At 36.2% G+C, this 14740-nt stretch overlaps 2 protein-coding genes across 2 annotated transcripts in view; one reads left to right on the top strand and one right to left on the bottom strand.

The window, feature by feature from the left end:
- On the top strand, positions 1-7587 carry LOC120625004 (mucin-2-like). Its single transcript, XM_039891914.1, has 4 exons — positions 1-47; positions 1062-1240; positions 2219-7084; positions 7392-7587. The coding sequence occupies exons 1-4, from the start codon at positions 44-46 to the stop codon at positions 7479-7481; spliced, it is 5139 nt and encodes a 1712-aa protein (XP_039747848.1). The 5' UTR covers positions 1-43; the 3' UTR covers positions 7482-7587.
- Positions 7588-9382: 1795 nt separating this feature from the next.
- Positions 9383-14740, bottom strand: part of LOC120625005 (mucin-2-like) — a 36669-nt gene continuing 31311 nt past the window's right edge. Inside the window, exons 12-16 of the mRNA XM_039891915.1 lie at positions 13918-14619; positions 13286-13445; positions 12009-12208; positions 11266-11580; positions 9383-10204 (exon numbers count right to left, since the gene is read on the bottom strand). Coding sequence (XP_039747849.1) covers positions 10154-10204; positions 11266-11580; positions 12009-12208; positions 13286-13445; positions 13918-14619 — 1428 coding nt within the window. The 3' untranslated portion in view covers positions 9383-10153. The remainder of the gene's footprint in view (positions 10205-11265; positions 11581-12008; positions 12209-13285; positions 13446-13917; positions 14620-14740) is intronic.

Below are 14740 nucleotides of genomic sequence, written 5' to 3' on the forward strand. Positions count from 1 at the left end.
TTTGTATTATGTTATTGGGAGGGAGTGACCGTCTGCTGCTGTTATGGGTATGTGACATAAAAAAATAAGTTGAATTCCATAGAAGTTAGAACCCTGACCAACTACTGTCTGTTTCCCCCCCCCCTCTTCCTCTATTAAACTATGTCTTTAACTTTCACCTTTGTATTTACTTAAGTGTGTATATTTTTTAATATCATTTGTTTATGAAGCGGTCTATAGCCCAGTGGGCAGGACTTTGACTTCGAGGGACCGAGTTTGAATCCCAGCACCTCTAACTTTCCTAAGTTATGTGCGTTTCAAGCAATCAACGGTGAAGGAAAACATCGGAGGAACCTGCATGCCTGCGAGTTCTCCATAATGTTCTCAAAAGGTGTGTTGAGTCCACAAATCCGCACTGGGCCAGCGTGGTGGTGATTTACTTAATGGGAGTAGACACAACTCGTCAATCATTATGTTTTTTTAGTAAAGGTATTTTTTTTAACCAGTTATTGCGCGCGACTTATGTTGGGTTAGGTTAGATTATTTTGACCGTGACCCACATTTGAGCGATGGGATGGTTCATTATTATTTTGAGGCAGCTGTTGTTTTAAGTGGGAGGTCCCGGGTTTGATTCCCGGAAGTAAATTATCCATTTGGGACTTTATAATCTCGGAATTTTCTCTGCTAAGCGATTCAGCGTACACATTGACACTTGACGGTACGATGTCGCTTAGAAAACTTTTAGGGGTATGGACAGTGGCGTGCACTTCATACATGCACAAAAGCTCTGCATACCCTAAAACTTCTGTATAAGTCATTAATGCGAAGGATTGTTCCATTTTATGGCATCTGCCTTCTTTATGCATACCTTGGTCAAAAACCCTGTGCACGCCACTGGGTATGGAATAATTATAACTGCCATACCCTTTACAGGTTTGTTGGTTTAACATCTTAGACTCACTTCTTAGAATCACTTACCAGCCGGTGAGCTTACGGTCAAGCGCTAACTTGTCGTAGATTAAAAAAAAAAGCTACCAGATGGTTAAGCTGATAATGATAATACTAACCGATTGTTCTTCCAGAGCACAGACTATACTTGCTACTGCTCTACCTCGCCACGGTGAACGCCAATCTGTGCAACAACCGCACGTTGGGTTCACAGCCGTACCCGCACGACTGCCGCACGTACATCGTATGCTGGCTGTCGATGCCTTACCTCAACACCTGCCCCCAGGACTTGATGTACGACACCCAGACCAATGTGAGTATAGCTTCATTAAATCACTAGACTGCCTCGTTGGTCTAATGGTTATCATATTCGACTGCAGATCATCCGGTACTAAGTTCTATCCCGGGTCGGGCCGACGAATACTAATAATTTTTTTTTTATTATAAAAAAATATGATTCTTATTACCATATCGGGATTGCGTTGAAACAACTGCGTCGAGGTATAGTGCCTAAGATGCTGGCAGCAGCGCACAGGGTTTCTGAACAGGGCATAAAGAAGGAAGGTGGCATGAAATAGAAATATAACATCTCCTTTAAGAGACATACAAAAATTTTAGGGTAGGCAGTTCTTTTGAGCTTGTATGAAGTGCACGCCACTGGCTTGCAGCATTGCCCCTTTGAATGGCCAAACTAATTCTTTGGCCAAGCTAATTGCCCTCTCTAGGATCACCGTGGACTCGTTTATCCTTTTTGACAATTCTTTAAAATAGCTCGAACCCCGGTCCCCACGGTCCCAAAGTCTCTACTCCGAAAGGCACAAAAATGAAACTGCTGTCCAGGTTTTAGTATTTACGCCGCTTGGTCTACTCGGCACTGGTAGCAGCCGTACCCACCATTGACGAGGTTGCCTGGATGTGTGATGCAGCTAGGGTATCGACACACGTTCATCAGGTAATTCGGCGGTACACGCTCGATTGTTCTAGAACTACCTCGGCCTATAATTGGGGTTTTCTATCAAGGAATTAATAGAAGGCCGGAGTTTGGACATTGGTGGTGATAGAGAGAGTGTTTGAACACACATTTGTGCACTACAGACCTACAAATGCGTGAGTTTTAGCAATATTTTGAAACCATTTATTTTAAGTAACTAGACTAGATATAAATTAATATTATGGTCTTGCGAACAAACATACTGAATTTAAAAACAACAAACCGGTAGGCTTTACCATTTATCGATATGTGCTACGGCTATCAAATGAAATATAACTTCGAATAATATTTTCTTTTCAGAGTTGCCAACCAACGCATCTGACGATATGCTGCAACATAACATTTCCAACTACAACCGAACGTACACTGCCCTCTCTATCCCCTGTTACTACCAAACCCTCAAGTATTTCCCCTAGTAATCCCATTATAACTACAAAGCGTAATTTACCGCCCATTCCTACAAAAAGGCCATCTTTACCTACCACCTTAACATCTAGCAAAGTAAATATGCAAACATCAAAATTACCTATATCAGTAACACCTTTTACATTAACTAATACAGTAACAGAGACATTTGTAACAGAAATACCATCCACAGCAATGATTACAGCAAAATCACCTATCACAGGAACTCCTGTTAAACCTAATACCATAACAGTTTCAGCCATAACAGAAATACCTACCACGAAAATTCCCATTACATCTTTAACAGTAACAGAATCAGAAAAAATAGAAACACACACTTTAGCGACAGCACTACATCCTGCTAAACCTAGTACAGTAACAGAATTAGTGTTAACCGAAAAACCTACCACATTATCTTCTGTTGAATTAAGTAGAGTAACAGAGACAGTAACGCCTATTGTTGCTACTGACAAACCTAGTTCTGTTACAGATACAGTAAATACTGAATTACCTACCGAATTTACTCCCAGCACAATCACTTCTTCTTTAATACCTTTAACTACTGTCAATAAATCTAAATTCTCAACTAAAAAGTCTTTAGCTACTAAAAGCAAATCAAATACAGTAACAACATTTGTCACAGCTCAATCAGCAACTGATTCAAGTATTACTGAACCTATAACAATAATATCTAAATCAACAACTTATCAACCAACTTCAAAAAAATTTCTAACTACTAATAAAAATTTAACCTCGACATATTCTCAAACTATCCAATCCACGACTGATTTTTTACAAATAACTTCAACCCATCCACCGGCAACAGATAACACTTCAACTGGTTATGTTCAATCTACGACCGATTCATTAATTATAAATACTACTGTTTTACCAACTTTAATAACAAGTTCTTCTAGACCACCAATATCAACAACTATTTCTGAACCTACTACCTATACCTACCCAAAACTGTCTATAGAATCAGAAATTTCTACCTTACCAGAAGAAAGCATACAGCCATCTACGAGTAATATAACAGTAACCTCCGCTCTTTCACATATTTCAACCAAATATACTTCGAGACCATTAATGACTACAATTACTGAACCGATATTAACTCAAGAACCTGAAATAACTGCTATAACAGAAGAAAGTATGACTAGCATAACGACACGACCAACTTCAAGTATAACAATAATTTCAACAATAGCTGGCCCTAAAACAACTGTGGAACCGCTAAATACGCAAATTTCCACTGAGAAGTCACCTGTAACTCCACCTAAAACAAAAATAACTGAGCCGATAACAAAAAAAGATCAAGTCATTACAACATACAGACCATCTCTACCATCTGCAACTTCAACTGCTAGTGAATCTTTACCTAGTGTAACTAGGCCTACTGTATTTGGATCATCAACTGTAACTAGTTCTGCAACAAAAACAATAGAATTGGTAAAAACAACATCTCTCTCTTCTATAGAAGAGCTGATCCTTACAACAAAAGTACCAGCCTTACCGCCTATACCAACAAAAACTACTAGTAAAAATTGGATAACTGAATCTTCTTCTGCAACTAACATTGCATCAGAAACTTCTAAATCTTTAAACACAGCTCCTTTATCAACTATAAATGGACTGATTACAACAACATTAGCGCCATCTACTACAGATATTACAACCAATGTTTCCATAACTAAAACAATAGCTTATACTACTCCTATTACATCAATAACGTCAGAACCCAAGTCAACTCATACACAAACAACATTAGAATATAGCAAAACACCTCAAATTACTAGCAGACCAACAATACCAACTATAACTATACTAAGTTCTATGCCTACAAAACCCATCTCATCAACATATCAACCAGTTACTGGAATAGAAAATATAACGCCGACTAATACTTTTACAACTGGAATAGTGCCAATCTCAAATTCTACTTCAAAGATGAATAATATCACGGCAACATCCGAACCTATAACAACAACCATAGAAACACTAACAAGCGAACTAACCACAACAACAGATCTTACAGCTATGCCTCCGCTACCGCCTATAATAGAAACAACTACAAACCAAGTCTCAACGATAACTGAAGGGACAAGAACAGAAAAAACTATACCAATATTGGAACCCGTTTCAACAACTGAACCGCAGACAACCACTGAAATTGATACAATACTTCCAATTCAAGTAGAACCATCCCTACCACCTATAACGTCATCTACCGTGGAACCGATTTCTAAAATAGATATTACGACAACTTCGTATCTTGAATCGAAGACTAATCTCTTACCTATAACTACAATCACTTCTATGCCATCCTCAACAATATCTTATACAGCTACGACTGAATCTGTATCACCAACATTGGAACCAGCAACAGTACCACAAGACACAAAAATTTCTCATCTGCCACCTATAATGAGTACAATAACCTCAATGCCAATCTCAACTGCAACAATAACCTATGGTTCATTAGAAAAATCAAATCCTCAAATAACTTCCAAAAGTCCACCTCATACAGCAACATCAGCGATTCCTTTATCGACATTAATTGAAGTGCAAACACTGCAACCTACTACAGTAAAAGAAACAACAATAAATGAGCATACAACAAATCCTAAAATTACAGTAAATCCTTCCCTACCACCCATAACAATGACAACTGAGGCACACATTTCAACCACCAATGAAACATTAGCTACAATAGAAAATATGGTACCCAAAATAACTAACCCCTTTCCACTACCTCCCGTAACTATGACGACAACAATGCCTGAAATTACAACAATATTGGAACCAGCGACAGCAAGCGAACTCACAAAAACAATGCATATTCCAACCAAACCACTCTTCCCACCATTTACAATAACTTGTGTGGAACCCTCGCCAACGTATACACCTATTACATCAACCACTACGGAACCAGCCACAAAAACATTTGAACCAATAAAAACAACACAATATACAACAACATTGAAACCAGTGACTTTTACTGAACGAGAAACTCTCAAACCTACTACTATAGAATCTATTGAGTCTTTACCATCTTTTTTAACTATATATTTACCTACTGGTACAACTTCTAGTAAATCAGTTACAATTATTTCTTCACCAAACACAAAAGAAGATTTAATTATAAATGAGAAATCATCAAGTACAAATTCTACAAATACCTCCTCTTCTACAGCTCAAATGACAACAACTTTAAAAACATTACCTCCTATATTTACTACCTATGAAACTGTAACCCCGTCATCTAGAAGTACTGAAACAGATACAACAAGTTCCAAATCATTAATTCAAAGTATTCCCTCTACAGTAACTGATTTAGGGATTGAAAGATCGACCACAACAACCACACCAAATACTGCATTACCTTCCAAAACTACGCAATTTGAAGCTACTTTAACGCCTAGTTCTTTTGTAACTGATATAGCTTCAAGTTACGAACCATTATCTTCAACTGACCCATCAAAAGTAACTGATATAACAACTGTTACAACTGCGTCCGGGATGGTAAATAATAAAGTTACGGCAATGCCAATTCCATCAGAAACTGTTACTGTAACAAGCTCATCACCGGATACTACCTTAAGTTCTAAGGTAAATGCTGTGCCAATAAATAATAGTCCACCTACGTCTGAAGCAACTAAAATACAGACGACATCTAGACAAACAGAACCAGTTACTCAGAGCTCTGCTAGATATTCTCCCACTGGAACATTAGTTCCCATAACGACATCAATACCTATAGTAAGTATAGTAACTTCTCCTTATTCTACAATCCTAACCTCTACTCAAATGTCACCTGATACTAGTTCAGGATCAACAATTTTAGTAACGAATGAGTCCCCGACAGAATCAATCGACACTCAAACATTTCCTGACATATCTATAGGATCAACATCAGTAACTACGAAATTTCCAATTCAACCTACTTTTAGTTTTTCATCAACCACGACCTTAGTTGAACCTACGATACAACAGTTTACTTTTACAGTGCCTAATTCAGTATCTACTGTAACAAATGAATCTAAAATGATAACTACGAAGCAGGATAGAACTACACCAACTTTAATTATAACTCCTGCATATAGTCCAACTACATTTGCAGATTTAACTACACTGGACTATACTACCACTGAAACAATCCCCACAGAAATAACAAATTATGCATTACCTACAAAAGTATTGACGACGTTTGAATCTATCTCCTCAACACCAGTACCCACCTCAATTTCAGAAAAACTACCAATTTTAACATACAATTCAACATTACCAGAATTAACACAAACAACAACTACGTTAAAACCAACTGTGCCTCCCTTTTCAAAAGAAGACCAAGCAGCTGGCCAAGTTTTAACTGGTGGGAAAACTCCTTCGACTATAGTACCTTCTGACAAACCAATTTCATCAACACAATCAACCCCACATCCGACATTGCCTGCTTCACCTACAACTAAAAGAACACCAAAACCATCAACATTAAGCTCTATTATAACAGCTATAACGTCCAATCCTATTCGTACCTTACCACCAGCTCCAACCACCACATTTATACCTCCTTGTTTCACGTCACCGAAACCAACTTCATCTACTTCGCAATATCCCATATTTATTCGTACTTGCAGACCTGCTGATAATTTCCTTTACCCCGACATCAATAACTGCAGCTTCTACTATCAATGCGCTAATGCCAGCATGGAAAAAAAGAAGTGCAAATATGGATACCAGTTCAACCCTCGAGCCTTGGTAAAATTTGAATCTTTTTTTTCTTACTTATACGTGAATAAGGTGTGTTTTTTTATAAAACCGGACATTTTCGGCAAAAGAATTTTCAGAATATTCGTCAATAATAGTTTTTATTACAAGCCTTAATTTACATTCAATAACTTAATCATTCGTTTATTATTAAAATTAGTTATAAGCACTTTTTAAACGTCAATACAGTCTGTTTGCTGAGAATAACTCGAAAACTAGATGTCACAACTTGCAATGTATATTTTTCTTCACCGTTAAAGCTAATTAATGTGCTTCTTATGATAATGTTCTTTTACAGAAATGTATGCCGAGAATAGAAGCAAACTGTCGCATATCATTTTCATCTCCGGCAATATCAAATCCTTTCCAATCAAAATATCTGGAATAGAATCTTCTACAACCACTTTGAACGCATAGATAACGAAAGATTATAACAGCAATCAGAAACACAAAAAGTTTATTTGCTACAATAACATACAATAAAATTGACACAATAAAAGGGGACACAATTAATAAAATTAAAACAAATAATCCAATATTGATAAATATTATATAGTATTTACTTATTAGCGTACCCGTGAAGAGTCTAAATATGATTGAAAAATCAGATGTTCTCGTAATAATTATATGCGTAATTCATAATAACGAAAAACTGCAAGAACCTTTATGTAATCAAGAAAAGAGACTAGTTCTTAAACACGCGAAAAGTTTGTACGGTTTTGGTAAAAAGTTGTTCTATTAGAAAAATAGAAAGATATGTTGCGCTAAAAATCTGGCTATAATCTAACAAAGACACATCAGACATCAACAGAAAACATCTAGAATTACATAATGAAGACCAAGAAAACAACTCGTATTTTAGTAAGAAGAAATTAGAAATGAAAGATACACCAGTAAGATCACAAGCAATTAATACTGTAAACAGTGTTCACCTGTATTGTTCACCGGTATCTGACGGAAGACTAATCTTGCAAATGAAATCCGACCAACTTCCGTGTTTCTGATTGAGCTGTAATTTTACATGCATATGAAAAAGAGTTGACGTAATATTATAACAACATGTAGCTGTAAATAGGAAGATGGTCATGGGAGCTCTGTAATAAAATTACGTAAGCCATTCGAATTAGCTCGTTTGATTAGTCTTGACAAGATTCTAGGGTTTACTTTTTATTAACTTTAATTAACAACGAATAAAAGCTTATTCCAACTTTTTTTTTGTAACGGCCTGGAATTATTTAGTAACGCATACCTTTTTTAAGACTACTGTATATAAATTTTGTTATTATATAATAATTTATAATATCCAGACAAATCTTATAATTTAATAAATCAATAAATTATTGATCAATAACTTTGTATTCAAACGCGTTTTTGATTCACGTATCTTATTACTACTTCCTACGGTTGAAGGGTGGGTATGATCCATAGCCTACGTGATAATTACTCATAAATCTTTGAAGTAAACATGCTATCTAATGCATAAATAATTTGGAGTCCCTCAGAGTAGCACGTTAGGACCGACACTTTTTCTTTTATACATTGTTGAACTGGGCAATCAATTACATTTTTAATTATCACAGCTATAAATATTTATGTGGAACGAAACGGAAATAATAAATATGAGGTAGAAGGGCTGTACGAATGAGGTTAAGCGTATAATAGTGGATAACTTACTCCGGCAACCTCCAGAAGACTTTAAAATAAGAGTGATTTCTAACAATGTAATCAGACTATTAGTCAGACTATTATATGTAATAAAACATATTTTTCACTAGTGAATACAGTTTTATTTCATCCCACTATGCACGCTAATAAATGTTGTATTAATTTGTAAATATCTCCCTTTACAAATTAATACAACAGAATTGTTTGTTTAATTTATGATAGGTATCTAAAAATAATACTATAACTTTTTGTTAGTAATGTTCACTTGCTGGATAGAAAAAAAATAAACAATTCAATTATAACATTTTATTATGTGAATTATAAAAAAACTGTATAAACATCATTATTAATAAAATCATTAATTAATAAAACACAGCCTTTTCAATTAATACTTGCAGTTGTAAATAATACTTATATATTATTTATTTCAATCAACGTTAAATTAATAACGTCAAGAGAATATAATGAAACCTTTTTGTGCACCGCCGTGAAATGAATGTAAAATCTGTATACGGGGATACGATAAGACATTGAGTCAAATTAAAAAACAAAATCGAAAATACAAAATTTAATTAACTTCAAACTTTAATATAATAGGTATAATGAATAATTAAAAAAATCTAATTGATCTGATAACATTGTTAATGTTTTCGGTATGTTAACAATTTTTTTGTACGGAACTTTCTGATCGTTGCCTCGTTAAAAATTAAACGGAATACTCGGTATTTAATCTAATTTCGGATTTCTTTAAAAATAGAATATTATTAACGAGACATAGTATGTTTTGATCAACGTTATCACCATCATTTTCTGATTAGACCTTCCTGATAATATCAAATATTATCAGAAAGACAGTATTTCTTAGTTCTAGCCATAGACATTTACTATGCATACTCCTATTACACGCTCAGACCTATCTGAGACGTCCTTAAAACACCTGTGTGTAGCTTCGTTCGCCATCTTGACTGTGCCTTGGATTCTTAGGAGTTCATGGTGGTTTGGGTAATACGTAGGGGTAGAGGTTCATGAGAAGTATACCCCTGCAAGAACTTTTTTAATCGAAACAAGAAAGTTAGCTTGAAAAACGATTGAATTCTTATCTATAGATAGAAACAACTACGTGTTTCAAATCGTTTTACTTATATTTATAGTTCCGTTATTTGATCGCAGTGAGAGCGTCATAAACGCATCGCAAGTTGCAATAAGTACCTAATAACTAACGCTTTCTTGCAAGAAATAACCCGTTCACTATTTTTATCCAGTGAAGGAAAAGTAGATATAACTACTAATATTAAAACTTCGAAGTTTCATGATTTTAATCATTTTCTTATCAGTAATTTGTTTTAACAAGGCCGCATGTCGAGAGTCCAAGTACAATGGTCATGTTCGTTTGTTTTACGTTTTCGATGCCGCCGTACACCCATTTTCAGTTATCACCACACATTGCTGAAAAAGAAATGAAACCATTAAAAACACGCGTTAGAAGTTACACTTCTTTGGCGTAACAGATAAATCTTTTCAAATATTTTATCTTACGACTTATTCTTTGTAGAGAAAACGACACCAACGATAGAAAAAAGGTATTCAATACTAATAATTGAAAGCCTAAATAACGCATTATCTAGTTATCTCATTATAGGACCACCAAGTTTCAATGAACTTTCTACATAGTCGGTTTCTAGTCGGTCTAATTAGCATACACAGTCGGTTTTTAGAGCGCGATTTTAAGAGCGTAACGCAGGCTTGATGGCGTGCCTCGGAATGGGGCTCTGCCAGGAAGAGGTTTGCGCGCGCATCGTAAAAAGTCAGCTGGCGGACGATGTATTCCCCTCTCACTCGATTTCGCAACTACCTTCATCCTGTTAAAATCGTGTAACCGTGTGTTCGTGTTTCGTTACATCGTATAATTTCACTCCCATGATTTTTTCCTAACGCCGCTAAAAAAGTGTAACTTCAAAATACGAAACAAATGTCATGCACTTTGTCCGAGAACAGCTGCAGCAGAGAAAAAGTTCGGCTCGCGAAGAATATGCAGTATATAAGTTTCAGCCAGTTCGTATTTAAGTATACCAAGCTGACTACCAACCTCCGCTATTGGGAGAGGCACTCTACGAAGAAAATAAAATAATTTAATTTACTCTAAAGAGTAATTAGTTTTATAGTATGTTGTACATAACGTACGTACTCAATGTCGTCTGCACTAGAATAGAATAGAATATAATTTTATTGTTGACTGTTTTCACATAGAAAGGCAGTTGACGAGGCCTAGAAAAGTATTCAAAACAGTATACCCACAGCCGGGCGTACAATTATATTATTAAAAAAGTATAAAATTAAAAATTAAAAAAAAAAAACAATCGAAGTATAACCACAATATAAAATCAGTGAAAGCACTCGTTTGTTTGACCTTAACAGGATGAGAAGGGATTAAATACCTACCCTTACCCTTTTAAAGAATTAAAATATTCACATATACCCACATGATCTCACTTAATATCCAAACTTACCCTTTTAATGGGATCGAATTCGAACCCGTCAGAGCAGTACAAAGGAATGGAAGTACCACCGGTGCACATATGAAACTTATCACAGCGTTTCGGATCTGGCACATTTCCAAAAACTCCCGGAGGACATAAAACTGTTGTTGTCACATCATCAGCTGTTGTTGTTTCAACATTTTCTGTTGTTGTTTCATCATTCTTTGCAGTTTTATCATCAGCAATAGTTGCTGGCAGTTCTGATGTTGTATATACTTCTGTTGCAGTTTTATCCGTCTTTTGCTGTCTTGCGAAACATCCATTTTCGGAAATATTCACGCATTGCTGAAAACAAGTACACGATTTTCATAATTTTATATACAATTGGCCGTTCGACGCTACCAAATAAATAAATACCAAAATAGTGAAAATAGCTTGGTGTCGATTTTTTTTCTGGCTTGCTGTACAAATACAATTATCTTATTTTCAGTGAAATAAAATGTAGCTTGCTGAAATATACTTTTTACTGCAGCGGCCAGCAAAAGAGGCATTGAGTCGAAAGGGTGGTCGCAAGCCAAGGCCGACGCCTCTTACTAGAATGCAACAATATGTGCAAATTATAAATTCTCAAATCGCCCTTTCCAGGAAGGGAACCAGCGTTATAAGATCACAGCGCTCCACTACAGCCGTTAATGTATACGCTGTGCCATATTTTTTTTTTTAAGTTTATTCTGCGATGTACAGCTAAAGTGTATCTCTTATTGATCACTTACTTGAATCGTGTCATCGAATTCGAACCCGTCACTGCAGTAAAGTGGTATGGAAACACCGGCTGCACACATGAAGAATCTGTCACACCGTTCCGGATCCGCCACGTTGCCAAAGACGTTAGGCGGGCAGACACTCCTTGTTGTCATTTCAACAGACGCTGTCGTTTTAACGTTTATATCGTCTTTCTCATCTTCGTTCACACCTGAAGTTAAAAAAATAATCATCATTTTATTTATTAAATTTAAAACCACTCGACATTTTCTTATAGTAGACCAATACATCCAATACATCCTAGAGGCTTAGCGGCTAAGTAACGTTGTTCTGGTGTCCCTAGGGACTTTTATGATTTGTGTAAGGAACATAGCGCACGGCGTATCTACAAAAAAATATTTTCATTCTAATATTGCTATCTCACTCTTACGTGCTCTGACATTCACCAGAACCCCCTAAAACCCTCGCTACACTCAGGATTTTAGATGCAACACTACGCTCGGAGTTACTCAGAAATCCCTCTTTTGCTTGGGATCTATCCCGGCGCCCGTAACGTAAGATATTGCTTTGCCTCCTTTGTTAAACAAACTATCCAAATGTACGTTACTACATAATTAAATCTTTATAATTCGATTAGAATACTTTTATTACGGGAATACATCAGGGAAATGTTCTCGTATGATATAAAGAAATATCCTTCACGGCTTAAAACCGTGGCTATAAAAGCTAAGTTTGTCATAGCGAATGCTTGCGTTCAAGAAACGGCCATATGATATTTATTATCCCTGAAAAACGAACGGTTTTCTAGGGATTTCAAAAAAACAAATTAGAGGTAGTGGTAGTAGCGCTTACAGGTTAGCCCGCTACCATCCTAGACCGCATCATCACTTACCACCAGGTGGGATTGCAATCAAGTTTTAACTTATAGTAAAATAAAAAAAGCCTCATGGTCAGTACTCGATCAGATACCAACGAGGCAGTAAAACAATAAAATTTTTAAAAATGGCCACAAATATAATGACTGCCGACAGAAGTGAAAACTCAGTTCGGCTGGTGATGCGAACCACAAGAATTAACCCATCCAAAAAGCCAAACATTTATATTATGTATTAGTGTATTTAGGCCGCTCTACTACGCGTCGCTGCGCTGACGCAATAAGTCACTAGCATGTCGCAGTTATCGGTGAGGCTGAGGAACCTACCTTTAGACTTTGTTGTTGTTGTTAGATACTTCGCGGTTGCCTTTTCATCAAACTCGCCAGGTGCGACTGTATACCTTTGGAACCTACCTTTAGACTTTGTTGTTGTTGTTAGATACTTCGGGGTTGCCTTTTCATCAGACTCGCCAGGTGCGACTGTATACGCATCTGTTGTCTGTTGTTCTTTTTCAGTCGGTGTGAACAGTCCCTTGGAAGCGTAACAGCCTTGCGCAGATATTGGCACGCATTGCTGATCACATCGTAATATTATGAAAGGGAAAATGAGTTTGTTGGTTTATAGGTATATCTTTTTTCATGCAGCAACGGAAGGACTAGGTTTTTTTGCACTGTATGGTAGTTAATAACTAAACTCCTACAAACTGATTCAGCTGCGTTATATGCCAGCATGCCATAAGGGACACATAATAGTTATCAAACTATTATGTGTCCCTTATTTAGGGTCTAGAACATTCGTTTCACAGGTTTCAAAGCGGAGGATCTCGGAGCTACATTATTATTCGTGTTCTGTTTTCAGCTACCTATGACACTCGTTTGTTTACGTCTACTCATGAGCGATTATGAACATTAGGATTCTTTATTACAATATGTAGCTACAACATAAAACTGAATGCCAAGATTTTGAATTTTAGCAAGTTAGCAAAGACGCCGAAATAAAAACAAATTACATTTGACAATTAATTTGTAAATGTTTTGGCACTTACCAAAGAAACCGGATCGAATTCAGTTCCAGAACCACAGAACAATCTTATAGGATGGCCAACAATACATTGGTAAAAACTGTTACAGGCTAAAGGGTCTGGTATGAAGCCTGAAAAACCTGGCATGCATATATTTGCTGAAGGATCGTTTACAGTACTCGAAGTAGTTAGTGATACTTCAACCGTTGTATCTCTCGTAATTTTCTCTGTATTAACTCCATCTGATATTGTAGTTGAATCTATTTTTATTGTGGAAGGTTGATCACGAGTGGAATCTTTATTATCATTTTTTTCTGTTGTTGGAACTGTTTGAATTGTTGTTTGTTGATATCTTGTAGAATCTTCATTGTCATTTTTTACTGTAGTATAAAATATTTTAGTTGTTTCATGTTCTGTTGTAGAATCTTGATTTTCGCTTTCTTGTTTTGTTGTTTTAATAAAATCGACAGTTGTTTTAGAATCTTCTGAGCTAATAGTTGTCGTTATGACATCTTCATCAGTTCCTTCAGTTGTGGTTTTTCTATCATCCATTGTTGTTTCCTTGTTTGTTGTTATCTCATCAACTACAGTTGTCGTTGTTTCAGTATCAGCATTATTGTTACCAGTTGTACCTTGGGAGGTGCCAGAATTAGTTGTCTGTTCCTCAGTTGGCGTCCATTTTCCTTGAGCGGCAAAACAACCGTTTTCAGAAATCGGTGCACATTGCTGTGAAAAGCGTTATTGAATTAGAAGGAGTATCACACAATGAAAAACGGTTTCAAGTTACTTGAGTAGGTGTTAGTTTAGTTAGTTTTCATGCAAACTAAATAAAGAAGAATCGAACGTC

Source organism: Pararge aegeria, chromosome 7 (genome assembly GCF_905163445.1).
Source record: "Pararge aegeria chromosome 7, ilParAegt1.1, whole genome shotgun sequence".
NCBI classification, from domain to species: domain Eukaryota; kingdom Metazoa; phylum Arthropoda; class Insecta; order Lepidoptera; family Nymphalidae; genus Pararge; species Pararge aegeria.